At 40.5% G+C, this 22671-nt stretch overlaps 1 protein-coding gene across 5 annotated transcripts in view; it reads right to left on the bottom strand.

Moving 5' to 3' along the window:
* The window catches only part of adamts17 (ADAM metallopeptidase with thrombospondin type 1 motif, 17), a 328430-nt gene that overhangs the window by 75258 nt on the left and 230501 nt on the right, over nucleotides 1-22671 (bottom strand). For all 5 annotated transcript variants that reach the window (XR_015495085.1, XM_087260202.1, XM_087260203.1 and 2 more), the window contains one exon: nucleotides 8310-8469. Coding sequence is in view for 4 of the 5 variants with exons in the window: in XM_087260202.1 (XP_087116328.1) it covers nucleotides 8310-8469 (160 nt within the window). In the remaining variant the exon portion in view is untranslated. The remainder of the gene's footprint in view (nucleotides 1-8309; nucleotides 8470-22671) is intronic.

The following is a 22671-nucleotide window of genomic DNA, read 5'->3' as shown; positions in this document are numbered from 1 at the left end:
ATATATATATATATATATATATATATATATATATATATATATATATATATATATATATATATATATATATAATATTATTAATTTCTTGAGCATGCATATAACTTTAAATGTGTACATTTTATATGATAGATCACAGTATTGTATATTAAACATTCACTACTCACACCACAGATTATTTTAACTAGACTAGTAGTTTTTATTGATAGTTTAAATTCATTTAAATATATTTTATGGCTGTTTCCATATTAGTTTAATGTATTTATTTACACAACAGTTCTGTCTGGTTCTTGATACAGATTGGCTGATAGTCGTGCAATATTCTGCAATAACAGCACTCATACAGCCTCTTCACCCTTGTGTATTACTCTGCTCTCATAGAGTGACAGCAGTTCAATAAACTCACTACAGTTTGACAAATATTGCAGCTGTTGGACAACTTAATATACTGTTGAGGCTTTTTTAGTCGAGAATGTAGTTGTTTAGATTTCGACTATCAGTTTATTTATAAAGAGTGCCTATTTCAAAATACTTATCATTTAGAAGATTAAGCACAATGGTTGATGTTCTGCCACAAGATGGCGACCGAAACCACATAATAAGTCCTTAGGGGAGGAAAACCCCAGCGTAAATTTCATGCTACAGCTGATCATATCATTATTAAACAGGTAAGTGACTTAGGGTGCTTTCACACCTACACTTTTGTTTCGGAACGTATCTCGTTTGCCCAGTTAGTGTGGTTCGATTAGCATATGTGAACAGGGCAATCGCGCTCTGTTCCGCGCCAAAGTAATCGCTCCGAGATCGCTTGAATGAGGTGGTCTCGGCTCGATTGAAACGAACCCTGGAGCGGTTCGATTGCAATGAGAAAGCGATCCGATCCGAGCGTGGTTATATCACAGTGTTTTATGGATATGTAATAGGCTTACGGCTATATGAAGAGAGAATTATGAGTAGGGCGGGAAGTTTCGCGAGTCTCCGGATGCCCGCAAACGAGTGATGATCTCCCGGTAATCTCGCGTCTCTCTCCCAGTCCTCAAATAGGCATCGTCGCGCACCCTTCTCACCCCTCCCCACCGTGTCTCTCCTCAGACACGTCACGCGCGCGCACCCTGTCAATCACCACCAAACCACCACCTCTCCTGACAGCTTAGCGGGACGCTGCAAAATAAACCCTGACACTCTGACCAATGTAGGGAGAGTTTACTCGCACGTGACTTGTTTTAGCTCTTTTGGTCCGATTAGAAACTTTGCAGTGTGAAAGCGAACCGCTCCAAGAGCAAAGAGCAACAATGTAACAATTTTAATCTCTGTTTCGGAACAACTGAATCGATTCACAGGTGTGAAAGCACCCTAAGTCAATCTTTCTCTTTTGTATGCTATAGTGCTGTATTTATTCCATAGTATTCTAGTAATGTTTGCTTGGCTTTGGCTTTTTTGAGGTTAATTATTGTGATCTCTTGATTGCAATAGAGAATACTGGGAAATCTCTGTAGACTGATGGCATTTCATGCCGTTCAGCATTATAATCTTAAAATGTGAGCAAAATCAACCTGTTTTGTCATGGCTTTAGACATTACGCTAGAGAATCATTTAAACACTAGCTCTAAAGTGACATTGGTGAAGTAGCAGTGGTTTCAGCTATTCTGACCGTCAGTTGCAGATGTGAATGAATGGCAAAAGTAGTTCCTCATACAAAATTTTTAGACTCTGTGTTTGAGTTTTTATTTTATTTACAAGATTATGCCTTCAAACTGTTGTATAAACGCAATATTAAAGTCGCAGTGCGATGTGGCTGTATCTTGTCACTGGTGGGACACTAAGGCACACTGCTTGTGACCTGGAGCCACTGCACGCCTCCCATCAGCACCAATATACAGTCATATTGCTCTGCTACTCGTGTAATGTTGCTGATTATGTTTTAAAACGATCCACACATGGGGCGAAGCAGTAGGTAGTGCTGTCGCCTCACAGCAAGAAGGTCGGGGGGGGGGAGTCGAACCTCGGCTCAGTTGGTGTTTCTGTATGGAGTTTGCATGTTCTCCCTGCAATCGCGTGGGTTTCCTCCGGGTGCTCCGGTTTCCCCCAAAGTCCAAAGACATGCGGTACAGGTGAATTGGGTAGGCTAAATTGTTTGTAGTGTATGAGTGTGTATGGATGTTTCCCAGTGATGGGTTGCAGCCGAAAGGGCATCCGCTGCGTAAAAACGTGCTGGATATGTTGGCGGTTCATTCCGCTCTGGCGACCCCGGATTAATAAATGTACATGCATACATATATCTGCACGCACACACCCACACGCGCGCGCACACACACACACACACACACACACACTAAATGCAAACCAACACAAGACACAGGTGTACATAATTAATGAGTAACCATGGAAACCAAACTAAAATCTACTTAATAAATCCCTCTTGAACAGCATAACACATTTAAAAACAATAACAAATAAATAATAATGTTAACTCGATGTGTAAGAGGGTATTGTTTAGGTTTGGTCATATAGATCATCTCCAGAGGCATTATTGCATGTTCCTGTTGGGGGAAAAAACAGCCTCTTAAATAATATCTTAGCTATTTTAATGTACAACAGACATGAGCTGGCACCATTAAGCAGATCGTTATATTTGGCAGTTCTTAACTGGCTTAACGGAGCAGCGCTGACCACAAAACAACCTCCACGTGTCTCAAAGTTTCCACAAACAGACACTGCAAATCTTTCGTCAGCTTTTTCAAGCCAGAATCTGCTTCGCAGCTTTTTTCGAAAACATAAAGCATTACTATTCCACACAGATAAGCCAAAAGCATCACACACTGTTCAGAAGCAATATCACATAACAATTGCTTTAGAAATAAATCTAACTCATCTGTTATTATGTGCAAATATACATGCTGATGCAACACTTCAGGCACACAATGACACGTCTCTGTCTCTCATCCCTCGGGATATAATAATACCCACATAAAAAGAAACAAGCAGATCAGTGTTCAAATTCAAGCTATTTTTAGGTGAGACTGAGCGCCGGTCTGCGGCAGATAAGTGTTCATCTGATATCAGATTCCTTAAATAAAACCAGCAAAACTGTCAGACTCAGACAGGCTTAGGAAATGAGGCTTCAGTGTCATCTATCAGGTAATTTTATGCACGCAGAAGACGTTCGGTCTAGGTGAATAAACATTTACGCCACTTGTCACCACTTTCACTGATAATGAAGCTTCCTGCAAGTTCATTCATTTATTCATTCATTCTCCTTCGGCTTAGTCCCTTTATTCAACATGGGTCGTCAGAGCAGAATGAACCGCCGACTTAAGTAAATGTTTTACACAGTGTATACCCTTCCAGCTGAAACCCAGTACTGGGGCTTTCTGCAATTTTAGTGAGTCAATTAGAGCTGATATTAGTTGACAGCGATCTCCTTCATTCTCTTTTGAGACTTAATATTTCTATTATTATTGGAGGTGTTAACTAGCTACACTCAAAACATGACTTGTGCTGCTTGTTCAAAGAATATATTTAAAATTAATTCATTCATTCATTTTTCTTTCGGCTTAGTCCCTTTATTAATCTGGGTTTACTACAGCAGAATGAACCGCCAACTGTTCCAGCATATGTTTTATGCAGCAGATGCACTTGCAGCTGCAAACTACCACAGAGAAACACCCTAATACTTCCATTCACAAATATACACTACAGCCAATTTGATTCCCCAATTCACCTTATTCTAAAATGTGGAAGCGTGCCTGTTTTCACGATTGTTTCAGAACTTCCTAGTCATTTCCCCCATAGGCCACTGAATCGGAATAATAAATGGCAGAAAACGGTCAAACTACTTTCTCTTCAAACAAATGTTTGCGTGACTATACACACCAAGTAGAATATTATAATAAGGAAATATCAGTTTGCAACATCAAACAGCGAAATGAGCAGTTTTTAATGTCTAAAAATGAATTGAAGCGAATGAGACCGGAAGTCTCGAGCCAAAAAGATTCAAATGACTGCGCCCGCTCGTCGGCGGAGAATAAGGTGAATAGCCCATGTCTTTGGACTTCTGGGGGAAACCGGAGCACCCGGAGGAAACCCACGCGAACACGGGGAGAACATGCAAACTCCACACTAGAGGTCTGCATTCCCGCGGGCGCCGCGGGACCCGACCAGATTTCTGCGGCGCGGGAATACATTTCCGAATAAAACGCCGGAGCGGTCGGTAACGGGTTTAATTTGGGACGGGAGCAGGCTGTCTAGCGAATGAGAGAGACAGAGAGAGCTTTGCCTGTGTGTGTGCTTGGTGCTTGTGTGTGTGTACGTTAGTGCGCGCGCGCGAATGAGAGAGAGAGAGAGAGCTTTCCCAGATAGCAAAATACACTCGGGCCAGTTCTGGCTAGATTCTCGCCTGCCGGAGACTTACCACTCGGCCGGATGATTGTGGACTCACTGCCCGATTCCGGCCTGAATCAATCGGGCCAGATGCGACGGCCGTAAGCGAGCCGACGCTGCTGCATCCATGCCAGAATCGGCCCGAGAGTAATGTGCGCTGCGGCCCGGAGCTGGCGCGACTCAGTATTTATATACCTTTATATAAAACCTTTTGGTATTACATTGGTACTTGATACATGGTATTACAAGCCTTTGAGTTGATATAACAGCAAACGCCTGTGTGTCTGCTTGGTGCTGTGTGTGTTAGTGCGCACGCGCGCGTATGAGAGAGAGAGAGAGAGAGAGAGAGAGAGAGAGAGAGAGAGAGAGAGAGAGAGAGAGAGAGAGAGAGAGAGAGAGAGAGAGAGAGAGAGAGAGAGAGAGAGAGAGAGAGAGAGAGAGAGAGAGAGAGAGAGAGAGAGAGAGAGAGAGAGAGCACTTTGTCTGTGTGTGTGTGCTTGGTGCTGTGTGCTTTTATACAGACAGCATGGCTGTCTGGACTGTACAGCTGGGTGATTTTCGGTTTTGTTCTCCCCCGCTCTTTAACGAGATCGGGCGCAGCGGACAGAAAACGGGGTGGGTCGGACAGCGGGACAACAAATTCGGGAGCGGTCGGGTTCGGGCTAAAACCTGGAAGGTGCGGGCGGGAGCGAGATTCAAAATTTAGTCCCGCGCAGATCTCTACTCCACACAGAAATGCCAAACGACCCAGTCTGGGCTCGAACCAGCAACCCCCTGTAACAATTGACTAACATAGTATTTTTCTTTCCTATAACGGAATTCAATGGTTACAGGTTTTTCAAAATATCTTTTTTTTTTTTGTGTTCAACAATGAAAATGAAACTCATAAAGTATGGAGTCACATGATAGTGAGTAAATGGTGAGTACATTTACATTTTTGTTAACTATCCCTTTAAGATTTTAACCCTCGTGTATTGTTCAAATGTACTACACTTTCGTTATGTTTGGGGCTGTTTTTGCCCCATTGATTTACAATATAGTGACATTTTTTGATTGCAAAGCCATCCCAGCAGGCACACAACATCATAAGACATTAATATTAGGTTAGATTTAGATCATGATGCCAGGTTACCAAAATTCAATGTATAGCCAGCGTCTAAGGACAACGTTATTTTGACGTCCATTAACGAGGTCAAATTACGCTGATATTTGGTTGATTTTAGGTTGTGTTGGAAAGTGACCAAGCTCCAACATCTGATAGCTGTCATAGTGGTAACGTCCACACAACGTCACAACATCAAGGTAAAACATGATTAGACATTGATATTAGGTTGATTTTAGGTTGGACATTGACGTCGGCCTGGCTATGGGTTCTGACATTAACCCGATGATTTCAAACAAAATCCAACGTCCCTATAATGTTGGGGTACAACGTCAATATGACGTCATGTTGACGTTCTGTGCCTGCAGAGATGACACCATATAATCCTGCACTCTTAATTACTGGTGGTTTTCCCTGTTGGGAAGCAAGGTTATTATAGTTAACTAAAACGAACAAAAAAACTAAAACTAAAATGTAAAATAATTGTCGTTAACTGAAAAAAAAAATAAAAACGAGAGTTTTTCGAAAAACTACAACTGAAACTGTATTGTGTTCATAAAAAAGCTAACTGAAACTAACTAAAATTTTCGCAAAAACCTCCTTCGTTTTCGTATTTGTAAATGTATTTAATACATAATCTTACTATAAGCCTTTTAGAAGTAAATATAATTCGTGCTGCAGGTGTTTGACCAGTACGGCACCTCAGAGTCTGTAGTCCCTGTTGCCATTGGCCAGATAGAGCCAGTTCTCCTACAGTCATCCTCACTGTTGGTCCCGCGAAAAAAAACAACAACTGAACATGACAGCAGCACGGTGACAGCTTTAAAAACAAACACTTAAAACTATTACTTTAACACATTTGTGCCCAATAATGGGTTTTATTTCTGTATCGCGATCGCGAACTAATCTTTTTAACCAGATCTTCTAGGTGAACTGGTTGTACTAGTTCAGCAAATAGAACTAAATCATTTAAAACTATTTGCTTCTCCAGCTTCTCGCATCAAATTCACTTCATTCGCGTGTCAAATTCACTTCATTCGCAGATCAAATTCACTTCAGAACAGACGCGGGTTCGCGTGATGGGCAGGGCTTTTGTCTGTCCGGTGACTGTAGCTTCATTGCTAAATGGCTAACATGGATTTTATGAAGAAAATAACAGTGTTTATGTACTTTATGCAGGCTAAAAAAAAAACAGCGTCGATATGTTTAGGACCGTGTCTGAGTCCACTACATGCTTTCAGAGGTACATCCAGCTGTGTGAGCTCAAACTTCTCCAGAAACTTAACCTGGATCACGGAGGCTTTCAGCTGTGCTTCTGACAGAGCCAAGCCCAGTTTGATGACTTGTTGTCGGTGTTGCCTGGAGGATTTCCTCCGGGACACCTTCAACAGGTTGTACGTCACAATCATGCCCCCACAAGAGCAAGTTTCTGATTGGTTAACCTGGCGCGAATGTCCGCTGAAGTTCAGATTTTCGAACTCGAGAGATTTGCGCGAAACGCACGTTAAGCGTGTCAAACGCGCAAAACGTTCAATTCGCACCGCGCCATACGCGAAATTCGTGTCATTCGCACCGCACCATTTGGGCGTTTCGTGCCGCAGGATGTCTCTCTAAATCACTCGCGTTTGACGCGCGTTCCGCGTCCTGTGTGAAGGCAGCATAATACTCCCCTCTGAGTCTAAATAATCCAATATATACACTCATTCAGTTATTTGAATAGTAACGTTACATTGAGAAGCGGTGAACCATTAATACTGCACATGCGTGATTCAGTAAAACAAACCCGATAAGTAGCCTGCTGTGTGACTAAACTAAACTTGAACAACTGCAGCGTGGGTAAACCAAGGGCTTAAATGAGAGGATCTGATGAAAAACGCAAGTTTATTATTTCATAACAGTCAATCGTAATGGAGTTTAAATAAGTGAATCATGATTCAGTTGGGTTGCAAAACTTACTACTGTAAGACTTACTACTGTAGGACATTTTTCAGATCATGGTGATGTTTTAACTGACTGGAATGACTAATGCTGAAAACATAATGTTAATTCCTCCCATCCATGATAGAAATCTGAACTTCCCATCACTACTGTGTGTCTAACCTCAGAAGCAGCCTTGCACACACATTGTACTTGGGGCTGCTATCTTGTGGGCTGTTGTATTTGAAATTGAGGATGGGTAGATGGTTGTGGTAGATGATAGTGTTCATGTGTCCTCTAAATACATGTTTCAAAAAATGTATGACTGAGTTATTATACAATATTTATCCTGTTGATTTTGAATCTTGCACCTAACAAATATCCTCATTTAGAAAAAAAAACTAATACTGAAACTAATAAAAACTAAACTAAAACCAAGTCATTTCAAAATATAGAAACTAATAAAAACTAGTAAATCTGCCTCTAAAACTAATTAAAACTAACTGAATTTGAAAACAAAAAGACAAAACGAAACAGAAACTAAAACCAATGAAAAATCCAAAACTTATAATCGTGTTGGGAAGAGGTAAACTGTCAATTTTACTGAATGTTATTATTATGGAAGTCAATGAGGCAAAAACAGCCACCAACATAACAGAAGGGTAGTCAATTTACACAGAGTGTATTATTGAATTTTTGAAGATCCTTCCATTTACAGAAACACAGAGAAAGTTGTGGCCAAATAAAACTTAAAATCCCCCCAGAGAGGTTGAAAACATCCCCAAACAGCAAACAAGGCGTAATATACCTTTTAAAATGATATCCATAAGATATCACTGCAGCTTCTGCCTACATTCCAATATAAATACTCAGATGATAATAATAATAAAACGACCCCACCGCCGGCACTGACCTCCTCCGCAGTGCACGCTGCAGTCCTCCCAGCTGCTGTGGGTCCACAGGTACATGTGCTCGGGCTCCTTCACCAGATCACTGCTGTTCTCCTGAGAGTGGTTCAGAGCCACTGTATACTCATAGTGGATCCCATACGTCTGATCATGGAACAGCAGAACCTGCAAAACCAACAAAAGTCAGTCAAGAGCTTAGAGATCAAGCATTTAGTTCATAGAAGCAGGCTCCAGTCTGTGAGTAAATTGTTGCAATTTTTTTTTTGACTGCTAATGCTACTACATTCTGTGAGAGGTCACACTGCTGCCACTATTGTGTTATTGATGACATTGAGAGGCTGTTTACATCTGGTCACTTTATGCAGTTTTTTTGTTTTTGAGACTGCAACGCACAGCTAATCAGGTTGTGAAAAGGACAGGTGTAAGTGCGCTCTGAAATGCATTCAAGGCGGATATGAATCCAATCGCTCAGACCACTTCAGGGGTTGTTCTGTGACACATTCCAGGCTAAACTAAACACGTCTAAATGCATCTACTTGTGTGGTTTCAGCAACCAGATTTGACTCCTCCTAGAATGTGAACAAATAAACATGAGCTTGTTATAGGCTAAATGGACGTTATAGTCTATAGGTTCAAGGTGAATGGGTACCTTGGCTCTGAAGTTCAAACAACAACAAAAAAATAAGGTCAAGAATCTTGGAGTGACTCTGGAGTCAGATCTGAGTTTTAATAGTCATGTCAAAGCAGTAATTAAATCAGCATACTATCATCTCAAAAACATAGTAAGAATTAGATGCTTTGTTTCCAGTGAAGACTTAGAGAAACTTGTTCATGCTTTTATCAGCAGCAGGGTGGATTACTTTAATGGCCTCCTCACTGGCCTTCATAAAAAGACAGTCGGACAGTTACAGCTCATCCAAAACACTGCGGCCAGGATTCTGACCAGAAGGAGGAAATCAGAGCACATCACACCTGTCCTCAGGTCTTTACACTGGCTCCCAGTTACATTCAGAACAGATTTTCAAATATTATCACTGGTCTATAAATCACAAAATGGCCTTTGACCTCAATACATTACAGCTATGCTCACTGAATACAAACCCAACAGATCACTCAGATCTTTAGGATCAAGTAAATTAGAAATTCCAAGAGTTCAGTCAAAGAGGGGTGAATCTGCTTTCAGCTACTAAAAGTGCCCCTTGAAAATAATTTCTGGAATCAGCTTCCACAAATGTTCAGATGTGCTCCAACATTAGGCACATTCAAATCAAGGCTGAATTTAGTTCAACTTTAGCTGTGCCTTTACTGAATGAGCACTGTGCTACGTCCGACAGATCTCACTATTGTCTTTCTCTTCTTTTATAACATGTTTTAACACATTTTAATCTGTTTTTTTTTATTATCGTATTATACTTGGCTCTTTTATTCCTGTCTATGTAAAGCACTTCGAATTATCACGATGTATGAAATGTGCTATATAAATAATCTTCCCTTGCCTATAGACTTAGAATATATAGCTAATCCAAAGGCAGTGACAATGCTACAGAAAACGCTTGGTTCATTTAATTTTTCCATTACATTCTATTTTTGATCGGCCATTACCCATAAAATCATGAAATTACAATGATAATGTAATATCAGACACACACACACACACACACACACACACACACACACACACACACACACTTCCCATAAATAAAGATAATGCTTATTTTGTACAGACTGTAAAGTCTCTCTCTTCTCCAGCCTCATCCCTAAACCCAACCTTCACAGGAAACGATCTGCATTTTTACAATTTTAAAATACTTAATTCTGTGTGACTTATGAGCGGTTTTCTTCTTGGGGACCAAGAAGACCTTATTTTTTTTGCTATTGACCTTATTTTAAAATGCGGAAGTGCGCCTGTTTTCGCGATTGTCTTAGAACTTCCGATTCAGTCGCCTATGGGAGAAATGACTAGGAATAATAAACGGCAGAAAACAGTCAAACTACTTGCTCTACAAACAAATGTTTGCATGACTATACAGACCAAGTAGAATAATATAGCAAGAAAATATCAAATTGCAACATCAAGCAGCGAAACGAGCAGTTTTTAACGTCAAAAAAATGAATGGAAGTGAATGAGACCGGAAGTCTCCAGCCAAAAAGATTCAAATGGCTGCGCCCGCTCGTCGGCGGAGAATAAGGGGAATAGTTCTGGAGAAATTTGCTCTCACACACACACACAAAAACCAGAGGGACCAACAGTATCAACGCAAACCAACATAAGACACAGGTGTACATAATCAATGAGTAACCATGGAAACCAAACTAGAAACTACATAATAAATTCATTTTGAAAAGCATAAGGCGCATACGGAAAAAGCCAAATTGTGTGTGATTTCTGAACCGTCTTCCTCATGGGGACCAAAAAAGAAAATGATCCCTTTGGGTTAAAAATGAACTGGTATTGCTATACCTGTAAGGACACACGCCATCATGATTTTGCCAATTAAGATGCCATCCTGGATTAACATCTATGTTGATCCTGGAACATTCCTTTTGTTCCAAAATGTAATCCATACCCATTCCCTATCCCTGTAAATTATTCCCAAAATCAGAGGGGAATAACAGTTGGATAACAATCATGTAGAAGTATTAACCGTAAACCGTAACGTTGAACATCTGTCACAGTGTAGAAGTGAAAAAAGACACTGTGACATACATATATTACACTCACACATAAAATGCATACACTACTAAACATGGTCCGATTGCCTGCAAACGAAATGTATGCACGGATCGTTGTAGTGTTATCAGTGTATTGTGCATTTGTGTGCCCATATCATCTTCCCATACACACTGAAATAACCTCAGACACGTTCTTTTCAACCCTTATTTAATAGCAAAACATAGAAGGATTACATAGACTTACCGGTTTCCATTCCTCAGCACCAAACCAGTTCAGAATTCAAACAATGACATTTATACAGTCTTTTCCCGCCTTCACTTCAGAGCGGCCATTTTAGATGACATCATCAGGGTCACGACCCCCTGGTCAGTGATGAAAAATCACTGTTCGGTTGTTTATATTTGCATTGGTTGTTTGTTGTGTTGTATTTTGAGGTTTGTATGTATAGTTATTTACTTATATTAATTTATACTTTTGTTTAATGCCTTTTTATTATTATTTTTTTTGTCTACATGTTACCCAACAAACTGTAAAATGGTATAACCCTTGGGCAGAGCTAATAATATAAAACGGCCCCAAACCTTCACACGACTAGTGGTGGGCAAAGCGAGGCTTCGTGAAACACTGAAACAGTCGAAGCAAATGTGTCGAAGCTTTGAAACATTGTGAAACCCCACTCTACGGTGACACCTAGTGGTCATTTAATTTGTATTGCACTGAAACAGCTTCAGTAAAGAACAGTTGAGCAAATTGAGGTATGAAATCCCACTTCGTAGCCTTGAACCTACAAGTGGTTTAGTCAAGTGGTTGAAGTTTGTGACCACCAAGGTTAAAACAATTATTTTGAAATGCTTTAATATCAGTTGTTAATGCTTTGTTCTTGTATCGTTTTGTTTCAACATTACCCTAAACCCAACCGTCACAGGTCTGTAAAAATATTAATTATTGTTAGGTGTACATAATCAATAAGTAACCATGGAAACCAAACTAGAAACTATTTAATAAATTCATTTCAAGGCACATCTTTAAAAACAATAACAAAGCAAATTCTGTTAACTAGATGTATCAGAAGGTATTGCCTATGTTTGGTCATCCAGATCATCTCCAGCGGCTTGTGAACAAGCGTTTGGTCAGATTTTGAGTGGCTACCAAAATGCCGTGAGGAAACAGTGATCGCTTCCATTCATTTCCCATAATCATTTCCAGGGACAGGACGAGACTCTGGCCTCCAGCACAACCTTTACTTGATCACAAGATCCATCTCATGAGAGCCATTTCCCTCACTTACTGTGCAGAGCGTGGAGGTTAACAGGCCCTCCAAAAGAGCCGTCTCGCCATCAGCCTGTCAGTAATGACCTGAATGAAACACACTAAACACGGAGGGGCACGACCAAACGGAGAAACAGACAATCTAAACGCTCAACAACAGCAGATGTAGCAAATATACCGCTATCAACCTCATCAAAAGTTTTCCAAGGTTAAGGTCACCCTAAAACCGAAGTAAAGCAATGAAAATAAAACTTTTTTAAAACTATATTTTTTTGAATGTGATGATACTTTGAATTCAGTAGTATTATTATCATCATATACACTCAGAAAATTAAGTTTGCTTTTGGTTCAAACTACTTATTTTAAAAGAGCTGAAAAAACACAATTTGCGATTTTTTTCAACCCAGGCTCATTCTGATTACGTACCCCTGTATACATTTCTGGAGAGCAGCAAATTTGTCCACGAAACTGCTTTTTTTTGCAGTTTTTGTTTTCACTAATCCACCAGAGGCCGCTGTGTACGCTTTTTGATTTCTCAAATTTTTCTCACGAGTGCCATTCGTGCCTGCTCTTTACACGTAAATCCACCAGAGGCCACTGTTGTCTGGCTGACTGACTGACCAATCGACTGACCCATCATCCTCCTTCCTTAAACCCAACCAATAGTGTTTTCAAAAGCACCTATTGACCTGCCCACTCACTTCCCTGAACCCAATTGACAGTTTTAAAATGCAATCCAGAAAATATAAAGCCCTTGTCTGATATTTACCATGTTTTCAGATTTTACCCCATTTTTACCCCATTTTTTACTGGTTTATTTCTGTTTTTGGCTCTTGTTTTACCCACTTTATAGAACCGACTCTAACCCCGTAGTCATGGTTAACTCCTCTCTGTGTCTCAAGCCCACTGATGAACAGAGCAAGCTACTGGACAAGCTGTTAACAGTGGGAAAGCCGTCCACATGGAGGTAAGTAGTCAACTGGTAAACTCAAAAAGGAATGGGAAATGCAACCATACGTACTCCTGGCTACATAATAGGGCTACGTTTCCAGAATGAGCCTATGTTGGATTTTTTGGGGGGGTACAACTTAATTTTAGTTTTATGTTTAATCCACTTAAACTTCATTTTTTGTACAACACAGATTTAAAGAACATACAGTTGAAGTCAGAATTATTAGCCCCCCTTTGAATTTATTTTTCTTTTTTAAATATTTCCCAAATGACGTATAACAGAGCAAGGAAATTTTCACAGTATGTCTGATAATATTTTTTCTTCTGGTGAAAGTCTTATTTATTTTATTTTGGCAAGAATAAAAGCAGTTATTAATTTTTTGAAAGTCATTTTAAGGTCAAAATTATTAGCCCCTTTAAGCTATATTTTTCTTTGAAAGTCTACAGAACAAACCATTGTAACACAATAACTTGCCTAATTACCCTAACCTGCCTAGTTACCCTAATTAAGCTAGTTAAGCTTTTAAATGTCACTTTAAGCTGTATAGTAGTGCCTTTTTTTTTGCATTACTTATTTCTCATTTAAAAAAATAATAATAATTCTTGAGCAAAATATTAATAATTTCTTTTGTTATATGCGTGGGTTTCCTCAGGGTGCTCCGGTTTCCCCCACAAGCCCTAACACATGCGCTATAGGTAAGTTGAATAAACTAAATAAGCCATAGTGTGTGTGTGAATGAATTCCCAGTGAGGGTTTGCTGCTTGAAAGGCATCCGCTGTGTAAAACATATGCTGGATAAGTTGGCGATTGGTTCCGCTGTGGTGACCCCAGATTAATAAAGAGACTAAGCCAAAAATTAATCAATAAATGTATGTAAATGAGTGTGTATGGGTGTTTCCCAGTTCCGGGTTGCAGCTGGAAGGGCATCTGCTGTGTAAAACATATGCTGGATGAATTGGTGGTTCATTCCGCTGTGGTGACCCCTGATGAATAAAGGGACTAAGCCAAAGGAAAGTGAATGAATGAATAAATTGGCCGTATGAGTGAGTGTGAATGAGTGTATGATTGTTTCCCAATACTGGGTTGTTCTGCTGTGTAAAACATATGCTGCAATAGTTGGTGGTTCATTCGGCTGTGGCGACCTCTAAAATAGAGGCTAAGCTAAAGGAAAATGAATGAATGAACATTTCGGTTGACCATTGAAACAATGAGTAAGCTGAATCGTCACATCTGTGATCTGTAAACAAATATTCACACTCATGGTAAAACTTGCACGTGCTCAAATGCCCATATGGTTTATCCGGCCCTGTTTTTCTCACCTAATTTGAAGTGTTTTGCAGCTATTTAGTAATTCAAGGTCAGACAAAAAGCCCCATTCAGAAGTCGACCAGAGGCGTGTTAGAAAGGAAGCTCAAACATCTAAACGGCTGTGAAAAGTGGTTTGAAGTGGAGCATCTGTGCGCCGGAGGACGGCATCTTCTAAAGCCTGCTCCGCTGCTTAATTACACTAATTAGAGATCTCTCTCCTGACACTAAACAAACCTTTCTGCTTTAAACTCTCGGTGACTGCAGGGGAGTGGAGATTACAAGCCTATTCTCTCCATCATAAAAGAGCTTCAGGAGATATTAACTCAAACAACCCGGCGTGATTTATTCGGGGATTAGAGCACTTACAGCATTACTTCCACAGTGAGCTGTAATGAGACTTTGCGCACTATTTTACTTTAAGTGCTAACCTACGTGCTTATGAACTATACGGATGTATTTGGTCATTGCAAAGCTAGTGTTTTTTCTTTGATCTGACATATTTGTCCAAATAAAGGATTTTTAAAATGACAAATACACTCACCGGCCACTTTATTAGGTACACCTGTCCAACTGCTTGTTAACGCAAATTTTTAATCAGCCAATCACATGGCAGCCACTCAATACATTTAGGCATGTAGACATGGTCAAGCCGATCTGCTGCAGTTCAAACCAAGCATCAGAATGGGGAATAAAGGTGATTTAAGTGACTTTCACACACTGCTGATCTACTGGGATTTTCACGCACAACCATCCCTAGGGTATACAGAGAATGGTCTGAAGAAGAGAAAATATCCAGCAAGTGGCAGTTCTGTGGGCGCAAGTGCCTTGTTGATGCCAGAGGTCAGAGGAGAATGGCCTGACTGGTTCCAGCTGATAGAAAGGCAACAGTAACTCAAATAACTGCTCGTTACAACTGAGGTCTGCAGAAGAGCATCTCTGAACACACAACACCTCTAACCTTGAGGCAGATGGGCTACAGCAGCAGAAGACCACACCGGGTGCCACTCCTGTCAGCTGAGAACAGGAAACTGAGGCTACAATTTACACAGGCTCACCAAAAATGGACAATGTAAGACTGGAGAAATGTTGCCTGATCTGATGAGTCTCGATTTCTGCTGCGACATTCGGATGGTAGGGTCACAATTTGGCATCAACAACATGAAAGCATGAATCTACTCTGCCTTTTATCAATGGTTTAGGCTGGTGGTGGTGGTGTAATGGTTTGGGGGATATTTTCTTGGCACACTTTGGGCTTATTAGTACCAATTGAACATCGAGGCAATGCGACAGCCTACCGAAGTATTGATGCTGAGCATGTTCATCCCTTTATAACCTCAGTGTACCCATTGTTTGATGGCTACTTTGAGCAGGATAACGCGCCATGTCATAAAGTGCAAATGATCTCAGACTGGTTTCTTGAACATGATAATGAGTTCACTGTACTCAAATGGCCTCCACAATCACCAGATCTCAATCCAATAGAGCAACTTTGGGATGAGGTGGAACGGGAGATTCACATCATGGATGTGCAGCCGACAAATCTGCAGCAACTGCGTGATGCTATCATGTCAATATGGAGAAAAATCTCTGAAGAACAGTTCCAGTCCACGAATGCCACGAAGGATTAAGGCAGTTCTGAATGCATAAAGTGTCCAACCCAGTAGAGCTGAAGATCTTTGCCTGAATTCGAAGGAACCCAGTGGGACCCTACTGGTTCAGGTGGGTTCGGGCTTAATTTGCCCAATTTTAGATGGGGTCTGCCGGACTTGGGCTTGCGAGGTGAACAGTCATATCTGATCTTTCCTGTTGATCACCCCTGACCTACTTTCTGCTAAATCTGAATTTCACGATATGAATTTCTGGTTTTGAACTTCAGGACATTGAATTTAATGTTCTGAATTTCTTCATCTTGAAAATTTGAAACAGAAACCCAATATCTGCAGTCTGTGAATTCAGAACACAAGTTGGAAAATACGTCTATAAAGAATTCAGCCTTTAAAAATCAGTCGTCTAAAATTTCAGATGCTCAATATTCAAGTTATGAAGTTTAAATTCAAAATAAGGAATTCAAATTCAAAACAATTTTAACGGCATATAAAAATTCCAATTTATTAAATCAATCAATTTGTCTGTAATGAGTGTGCCTATTGAACAGGTAGAGGAAATTAAGCTTCTTGGAGTTCTTCTTGATAGTAAAGTTAAAGTGGTCAAAACAGATCAATAAAATGGTAATAGTTATGGGGAGAGGTTTATCAATTATTAAGAAATGTGTAGAATTTTTACCACAGTACTCTATTTCTCAAATTGTTCAGGCAATTGTTCTTTCTTATCTAGATTACTGTCCAATGGAATGGTCGAGTGCATCAAGTAAAGACTTAGATAAATTACAGTTAGTCCACAATAGAGCGGCACGACTCATTTGACACTGCAATAGAAGAGTTAATATTATGAAAATGCATAAAACTTTAGGTTGGTTATTGGTTAAGGATAGGGTAATTGTTTCTCTGCTGTGTTTTATAAGAAATATTTCTGTGTCAAAAGTTCCAAATGTATTGTACTGTCAACTTTTGTATAGTAATGTTAGTCAACATTTTAAAGAGCCCATATTATGGGTTTTTGAAAATTCCCCTCCATGTAGTGTGTAACACAGCTCTAAGTGAAGTGAAGTATCCAGCTAAGGCTTAAATCTGTTAGTGTACAGTGTTTAAAACGGTTGATTCATCTGTAAAAGAGTCGACTCATAGTGCTTCAAACGAGTCGCTTGATACCGAGTCATTAGGTGTTTCGCGATGACGTACCAACGAAACCAAGTTATTCACGTGCACGCGCAAACCCGGGAGATTTCAAACCTGAGGCCCCGCCCTCTGATGCAGAAACCCAGACACACACACACACCCACAAACACACGCACACAAACATGCCGGTCGATTGAAGTCACACTGCAGATGGATATTATCGAACCTCTACCCAAAGATGAAACCTCAGCATAATAGCCAAGCAGTTGGAAACTACTGGAAACTTCTGCAAACTACAGGCTACAAAGAATACTTCATCGGCGTTTGTTAAAGTAAGGATCAGTAAAGAGTAAGTTAACTTACTGATGGACGTCAGGATGGGTTTCTTCCTCCATTTCTCAAGTGTAAGTACGTGCGATTAAAGTTGTTGCCTCGTTGACTCTAGCTTGCAAATGTATTTAGTTGTGATTTATTACTTGTAACCGCGTGTACTGTATCAGGTTAACTGGCTATATATTCTTATCGCATGCAAAGCCACGTTAAAAACGTGACGCGTGCTGCTTTGTTTACGGAGCTCCGTGGTAGAGGTCTGCATTCCCGCCGCGGGACCCGACCAGATTTCTGCGGCGTGGGAATAAATTTCCGAATAAATCGCAGGATCGGTCGGTAACGGGTTTAATTTGGGACGGGAGCGGGCTGTCTAGCAATATCGTGGATATTGCTATGCAAATGAGAGAGAGAGAGAGCTTTGTCTGTGTGTGTGTGTGCTTGGTGCGTGTGTGTGTGTTTATACAGACAGCTTGGCTGTCTGGACTGTTTAGCTGGGAGATTTTCGGTTATGTTCTCCCCCGCTCTTTAGCAGGATCGGGCGCGGCGGGCAGAAAACGGGGCGGGTCGGGCACCGAGACAACAAATTCTTAATATAAGCGGGAGCGGTCGGGTTCAGGCTAAAAACTGGCGGGTGCATGCGGAAGCGGGAGCGTTGTCGTCCGGAGGTGTGTGTGTGTTTGTGTGTGTGTGTGTGTGCGCGCGCACGCAAGGACGAGGGCAATATGTGTGTTTGTGTGCATTTCACTCTCTGACTGAAGGCAGTCGACCAATCGCAACAGACTGTCATCGGTCCAATCAGCGCAGATTAGCTTCGCGCTAAGGAGGGGTTTGGGAACAAATGAATTACTGGACGATTCATACAGGAGTCGCTGGAATAATTAGGTAAAAATAAATGCAGATTATAAGACCATGAAAGTGTTTTTTGACCTAGCATGCATATTAGACTGTTGTTGGAGACCCTTACAACCAAGATATGACCCCATTTCATGTATAATATGGATTGTTGATTTGGATGTTATGTAGGAATTTTGTATTTGAATGTTTTTATTGGTCTTTGTTGTTGTGTATTAATGTAATTTTGTGTTATGTTCGATGGACCCCAGGAAGAATAGCCACTACCTTGGTAGTGGCTTATGGGGATCCTGATAAATAAGAAAATAAATGCTAAAAAAAAAAAAAATAAATAAAATTATATCAATAATTCAAATTATCACAATTCAAATTCAGATTGGTTTGGCCTATTATTAGCTCCATACACATACAGATGTTTTGACAAGGCTAATTGATCATTGACAATCATTCTACTGTCTGATCAGCATGAGACCAAACCCTGATAAATAGTCAAGCATTTTCTACCTCTATTGTTCTACACCTTTAATTCCAATTCCCACTTACATTCTGAGGCCAGGCAAGACACTACACTCAGATCTCTATCTTTCCCAGGACAAGGAGGAGTAGCACAAGTCTTTCCGAGCTCAGAGCCCACTCCCAGAACAGGAAAACACCCCATACACCTGGTAGAATTACATTAAAAACACAAAACATTTACAAATACTGTAATAATAAGCAGGCTCTGAGGCTCAAGGTCTGAATACGGTTCACTGAACTGCTCATCCAGTTTTCCAGACACAGACGTGTAAGGAAAAGAAGGTCACCTGTGACTCCAGGAAAGAAATAATGAGGACCCTTGAGAAAGAAGAGGAGGAGGCAGAGAAGGAGAGGTGGACACTGGAGCTGATGAAGATAAAGCTGAGGAGATGCTGGAAGACGAAGAGCTGGGCTGGCACAAGCAGATTCACTTTCATATTATCTACAGTCCCTGAAGCTAAAACACTCACAGTCAGTGCAATGCAAGTCACTTTGCATAAGCATTTCTGCCAAATGCATACATATATGAATAAAATGGTTTGTGTATACTATATATATGTTGTTTGGGTGAGATTATTTTCAATAATTTACATAACGCACAGAACCAATTTTGGACTGCAGTAAAAAAAATACATATATAAAAATTTCCTCCTTCAGTCTTTTTTTCTTTCGTTTACCAATAAATATTATTTAGCAGTAAATATCTCAAATTATAAGGGTGGCGCAGTGCTGTCGCCTCACAGCAAGAAGGTTGCTGGTTCGAGCCTCCGCTGGGTCAGTTGGCGTTTCTGTGTGGAGTTTGCATGTTCTCCCTGCGTTCGCGTGGGTTTCCTCTGAGTGCTTCGGTTTCCCCCCACAGTCCAAAGACATGCGGTACAGGTGAATTGGGTAGGCTAAATAGGCTGTAGTGTATGAGTGTGAATGGATATTTTCCAGAGATGGGTTACAGCCGGAAGGGCATCCGCTGTGTGAAACATGTGCTAGATAAGTTGGCGGTTCTTCCGCTGTGGCGACCCTGGATTAATAAGAGGATGAAGCCGAAAAGAAAATGAATGAATCAATCAATGAATATCTCAAATTATTTATGATACTTCAACACAAGAAACAAAATGACATTAATCTTGATTTCTGAAAAACATCATCAGAATTAAATCAGCTTATGCTTAATACAAGAAGCAAACATCTGGGACTAATTTTAACCTTATATTGGCGGATATTTTTAGAATATTCTTTTGTTGTTAAATATTTTGAGTAGCTTTGCTTCTCATATAAATTTACCACAAATAAATGCTGGCAGCTAGCTTGTCGCAACTCTCACATGGTCCCCCACTGTAGCTAAGCAGGACTGTGCATGCTCAGTACCTGGATGGGCAACCCAAGCTCATTCTGGAAACGCAGCCCCCAGACGTTTCTGGAGACCGCGATTTACGTGGTCGGAGGTACGAACAGCCGCGTTTAGTTTTTTTTGAGCGAACACTGCGGGGCGGTGTGGCGTCGCTCCGCTCCTCCTCTTCACACTCGCCGGCCGAAGGCTCGCCTCCGAGTGGAGGGCTTTCCAGATGCAACCAGTTCATCTGCTTAGATTGCAGCGTTACGTCGTAGGAGGAGGAGCCGGCCACTGGGACGACCGGGATCGAGTCCGAGGTAGAGTGGTTCCAGAAATCAGGTATGATGAAAAACAGAATCCAAAAAATAAGGGCGAGAACGGGGCGGGATCCGAAAACGCTGTCAAAATCAAAGACGAGGGCTTTTGCTTTTTTTTTTTTTTTCTGAACGTCTTTTGCAAAACGTCGCTTGGGTTTAGGGAAGGAGGAGGAGGAGGAACAGGAGGGCGGCCGGGTCGGCTGATAGGCCGGCCGCCCGGTAGATCGTTCAGTCGTTCAGCCAGCCAGTCCGACGGACGGTCGCTCCACAGCGGCCTCCGGCGGCTTTTCGCGCGTAAACAGCGCTGGCGCAAATGCCTCTTGCGGATCCGTGAAAACAAAAACTGCTCGAATACTTACCTCCCGGGACGTATTTTGCGGTCCGCAGAAACAACAGCGGGGCTACGTTTCCACAATGAGCCCGGGTTGTAGATGGGAGACCACATGGGAAAACTAGGTTGCTGTTGGAAGTGGTGTTAGTGAGGCCAACAGGGGGCGCCCAACCTGCAGTCTGTGTGGGTCCTAATGCCCCAGTATATTGACAGAGTATATTGAAACTATACTGTCAGTGGGCGCCATCTTTCAGATGAGACCTTAAACTTAAACTAGATTTTGTTAAAAAATCCCAGGATGTCCTTTAAAAAAAGAGTAGGGGATTAATCCTGGCATACTGGCCCAATTTTCCCACTGGCCTCTGTTCATCATGGCCCTTCTAAACACCCCCATATCTTAATTGGCTTCATCACTCTCCACCAATCAGCTTGTGTGTGGTCTGGCGCAATATGGCTACCGTCATGTTATCCAGGTGGATGCTGCACATTGGTGGTGGATGAGGAGATTCCCCCCATTGTGTTAAGTGCTTTGAGTGTCCAGAAAAGCGCTATATAAATCTAAGGAATTATTATTATTATTATTATATTATTATTATTATTATTATCAACTCAACTTGTTCAATGTCAATACAATTTTACTGTTAATGAATATAATACAAATTATTTCAGTGGCTTGTGTTTTATTTAAATCAGTACAATTTAAGTTATTAAGTTAAATATAAAATTATATTACTTAAAATGTTAAATAACATTACTTAAATGATGTGATAATATTATATTATTTAGTCTTATAAAATGATATTATTTAATAACAAAAATAGCAAATTATTACGAAACATTTTCTGTTCAGGTTTTGTTTTTTCAACCAAGTGCAACCTCAATTTTCAGTTTCGCGTCTGCATTTTCATTTTGGTGCATCCCTAATTTTAATAATTAGTTGATCAACTCAAACCAATTAACATACTCCTTGTAACTGGACTACACCATTTTGTGTTGTTGATCTTAGTATTGTATAATTGCCTTTATTTAAATTTTAACTCGTATGTTAGTTGTATATATTTGTTGTGCTGTGACCTTGAGGTTCATGAAAGGTACTTTAAATATAATGTATTATTATTATTATGAAGCTCCATCACAAGAACAACTTAGCATGTCGAGCACCACTGCCTTAACCAATTTTACACTCAAAATTACTTATTTAAAATGAGCTGAAACAACACAATTCTCCAGATTTCATTGGGGCAACTTAATTTTTTTATGTTCAATCCACAAAAATTTGTTAAAAGTGTTAAGGTAACTTAATCGATTTGTGTTGGGTCAACATGAACACAGTTTTACAGTGTAATGCGAGTTTCTGAGCTCCTGTGGTGTCTGTCATTGCTAATCAACCATCAGCTGCTCTCTCCGATGAACTACCACTGACAACCCCTTGCTGTAGCTCTGATACACGATTTATTTATGGGGAAAATGAAAAAGTGTCACAGTGTTTAGGTGCTCTGTGTTTGTCTGAGGTAATTAGTCCACCATTATTACTGAAATGATGTGAGGTGCACTTGTGGAATTCTGGAAAAATGTTTTTAACCTGCTGCCCTATAGAAACACCTGAAAAAGTGAATGCATCACTCCATGTCATTCCCTATTAGTGTGCAAATGCATTTTTACACCCGTAAACAGCTACATTATACTACATGACAAGATAATAGCGGAAAAAAGCATAAAGGGACACTTTCAGAATATTTATCTGCACTGGAAAAAT

Source organism: Danio rerio, chromosome 7 (genome assembly GCF_052040795.2).
Source record: "Danio rerio strain M-AB ecotype USA chromosome 7, GRCz13ab, whole genome shotgun sequence".
NCBI classification, from domain to species: Eukaryota; Metazoa; Chordata; class Actinopteri; order Cypriniformes; family Danionidae; genus Danio; species Danio rerio.
Note: the sequence above shows the minus strand (reverse complement) of the source record. Positions and strands in the feature narration are given on the sequence as shown.